The 3,507-nt window shown below is 40.1% G+C and overlaps 1 protein-coding gene across 1 annotated transcript; it reads left to right on the top strand.

Annotated features, from left to right (window-relative positions):
* Nucleotides 1-1,102: 1,102 nt before the first annotated feature.
* On the top strand, nucleotides 1,103-2,963 carry PCYB_071610 (hypothetical protein; the record flags this gene model as incomplete). The annotated part of the gene is made up of 7 exons (XM_004221558.1): nucleotides 1,103-1,267; nucleotides 1,410-1,623; nucleotides 1,807-1,972; nucleotides 2,139-2,201; nucleotides 2,364-2,489; nucleotides 2,621-2,692; nucleotides 2,862-2,963. Coding segments are annotated over 7 exons (906 nt in total), but the record flags the coding sequence as incomplete, so codon positions are not given.
* Between the last annotated feature and the right edge of the window lie 544 nt (nucleotides 2,964-3,507).

The following is a 3,507-nucleotide window of genomic DNA, read 5'->3' as shown; positions in this document are numbered from 1 at the left end:
CCTTTCTTTTTCCACTTTGTTCTCTGCAAATACTTGCACACATAGAGGACAGAAAAAAAAAAAAAAAAAATAGTAAACGCAATTTTTTAGTTTTTCCACCAAGCAGAAAAAAGAGAAGCTCATTTTTGCTTCTTTCTTGGCTGCGTTTTGATTTACACCTCTGAGATGAAACTTTAAAATGTAGAAGCCAAAACGAGTGGAAGCATGTGCTTAGGAATGAAAAAAATATGTTTTTTTTTTTTGGTTTTTTTTTTTCCTGGCAATTTACACCCCATTGGGCGAATTAATAGGGGAAAAAAATAGGGAAAAAAAAAAAAGGATTCACAAAATGTACACATAAATTACATGTACATATTGCTACAAAAGTGGTACACGCAGGGGAACCATTTTATCGGGGAATTACAGAAAAGGGGGACCTTAGCCTTTTGCACGAAAATAATTTTTTTATTTTTATTTTTATTTTTTTGCTTGTGCCCACTCATTCGTAAGCGCTTTTTATTCACGTACATACCTTACCATTCCGTTTTGACATTCTAATATTGTGCAATTCTGTTATTCGGCCATCCTGCTATTCCACCTTCGTACATTATTTCGTTTTACCATGTTAGTTTAAGCTATTGTTTCGCCTTCCCCATTTCGCCTTGCGGGTTTATATTACTGCCTTGGGTTACTCCGTTGGGACACTCCTTTGGGTCACTCCCTTACGTTACTACATTGCGTTGCCATACTGCACTACTATACTGTGTTGCTGCTTCCCCCCCTTCTCCTTTCTTTCCTTTTTTTGTGCAAGAATACGGTTCACATAAGTAGGGAAGCGAGCAAGGAGTGAATCAAACGCAGATGCTGCAACAAGGTTCACTTCACTTTTGCAAAAACTGAGTAACATCCCCTTTCCACATCTACCATCTTTAACGCAGTTATTTCCCCTGTTTTCCTAATGACTACGGGTACTACCGCGCAAAGCGAGTGAAGCGCCGTGGTGGGAGGAAAGTGGGCGCCTTCTGGCTATACACCGCTTAGACACCCACCCACGTGTCTCTGTGCCCATATGCACACACAACACTACGTACATGCGCCCCCTTCTCGCCCGCCCCCCACTTAGGCATTTATTTCCTAATCCTGTTAATTTTTTTCTATGCCTACTTGAGTTACCTGCTATACCAACTTCTAATAAGAAACAGAAAGGTTTCGCCAGTGGCCTCCGCCAATTTGACGGGGGAGAAGACTAGGAATTTTTTGTTCGTTTTTTTGTTTTTCTGTCACATAAGTAAGTGGAAAATGGGAGAGCGCGAGGGGCGGATTAGCTGATTAGCGGTTTTATCGCTTTACCGCTTTACTGCTTTACCGCTTCGCCCCCTCCCATTGCGTGCGCATATGCCCACAAACGCACACTTTCCCCCCTCCCGCAGGCAGAATAATATCCCTTACAATTTTGACCTACCTGGACATACGCTATTACGTGATTGACTACAACACGCTGCTGTTATTTCCCAATTTTTATTTCTACTTAATCATATTGAAAGCCATTCCCACGTACTTTTTTTTGTCATCTTTCACGATTATAATACTTTTTTGGTCCCAAGTTTACTACGCGTCTATATTAGTGTCCGCTCCGCACTTACAGTAATGTTTTTCCCCAAAAAAATGAAGAAACGAAAGCGAGCGATTTTGTGTGCATTTGTGTGTGAACTATTTTCCCCAGAAATTTGGCTAGCTCGTGTGCAGGCGAGTAATCGCAATAGTAATAGCAGTTGTTACTTTGTTTTATTTTATTTTATTTTATTTTATTTTTTTTTAACCTGTCAGATCGCTGTACATTTTCCTAAATGGCTTTGTGTACGCAGTAAACATCATTTTGGCTAGCTTGAGCTATTTCACCCAGGCGTTCTACAACTACATTTATTACAACTACATCCTGGAGTCCATAATAGATTACATAATAGCCATAGCATTCCTGTACTATGGAGTTAAGGTGTGCATGTGTTTTTGCTCATTTGCAGTTATCAGTGTGTATGTGTTTTTGCCTATTTTGCAGTTATCAGTGTGCATGTGTTTTTGCTCATTTTGCAGTTAGCAGTGCGCGAGTGTGTATCCTACGCCACAGTTACAACAATTTTTTTTTTTTTCTACTTTTGAAGGTGACCAAGAAGCTGGAAGAAAAAAGCAAAGGAATTTCAAAAAGCAACAGTATCATAAATAGGGTAACTAAGCTGAGAAAAAGATAGACGCCCAAATCTCAGTGGCGTTCTTCAAATTTTGATATGGCTACGTGTGCCAATGGGTACAAAAAAAAAAAAGAAAAGAAATATGAACAGTGCAGGCGGAATGACATAAATTTTTTTTTTCTTTTTTGAACAATTCAGATACTGTCTTTGGCTATTATTATGTTTGTTATTTTGGCCCTGAAGGGATTATACTCCTTTTGGTGTTTCGTCAAGGATGCGAACTTTTACAACTCCTACTTCGATTTGCCCACTTGCGACGCGATAGTAATGTCAAAGGGGAGAAAAAACATTTTTTCATCGCTTCTCATGTTTATATGTATGCTGTACATGCGCGTTACACGTACATGTGAGCATCCCATTATTTTTTCCTTTTCCTTTCCCCCCTCCGATAACAGTCTTATTTCATCTCAGAATGCATCCCGTCGCTCCTCATCATTTACACCTTTCAATCCAATAAGGACAAAAGCGTATGGAAGGAAAATGACAGGCGTTCCCAAGCCGTTTGAAAAAAGATAAACGAGGCAGTGATTTCCTCAACAAGGCAGTTTTTTTATACATATGTGAGTACGTACACATATATGCATTTTTGTATTTTTAATTTTTTTTTTTTTTTTGCTTCCCCCCCCCCTGTTGCAGTCGATGAACTTTGAGCACACCACTCCTCTGTGTTCAGACACATTCGACCCGTATGATTTAAAATTCAAAAAGAAAAAGACAAAGAAGAAAACGAATGTGTAGAAAATGAGCAAGGTCAATTTGTGCTTCCGGCTACCGTTTGGAATCGCGGACATATGTGTGTGTACGTGGGAAGGCCCCTCCCCATAAGTACTATTATTATTAATAAAGGTATGCGCGGTGAAGGAAGAAGGCGAAGAAGAGAAGAGGGGCCAAGGACATGTATGAAGACCCTCCTCTGCAATCAGGCATGGAGAGGCAGCTACGTGCATCATACGGTTTTGTGGCCCGTTTAATATATGAAAAATAATGAAGTGCTTTATTAAACATGTTCGCGATGCTTGCCCGTATCACCACGTTGGTCATCGCGCTGATCATCACATCCATCGGCGCGTCGTCCAGTGGCACCTCCTGCTCCATTGCCACTGTCCTATTTGAAAAAAACGTATTCGTCTTATTCACCCCTCAGTGACTGCGACAGAATGAAAGTAAAATTATTTGTTTAAATGAACAGCAACATGTTAGCTTAATTTTTTTTTTTTTTTTTTCTTCTTTTCTTGGTGGGGGGAAAGTGACATCTCTACCAAGGAGGGTCATTCCGCGCAGC

Source organism: Plasmodium cynomolgi, chromosome 7, assembly GCF_000321355.1.
Source record: "Plasmodium cynomolgi strain B DNA, chromosome 7, whole genome shotgun sequence".
NCBI classification, from domain to species: Eukaryota; Apicomplexa; class Aconoidasida; order Haemosporida; family Plasmodiidae; genus Plasmodium; species Plasmodium cynomolgi.
The sequence above is the reverse complement of the archived record's forward strand: the minus strand, read 5'-3'. Positions and strand labels throughout refer to the sequence as shown.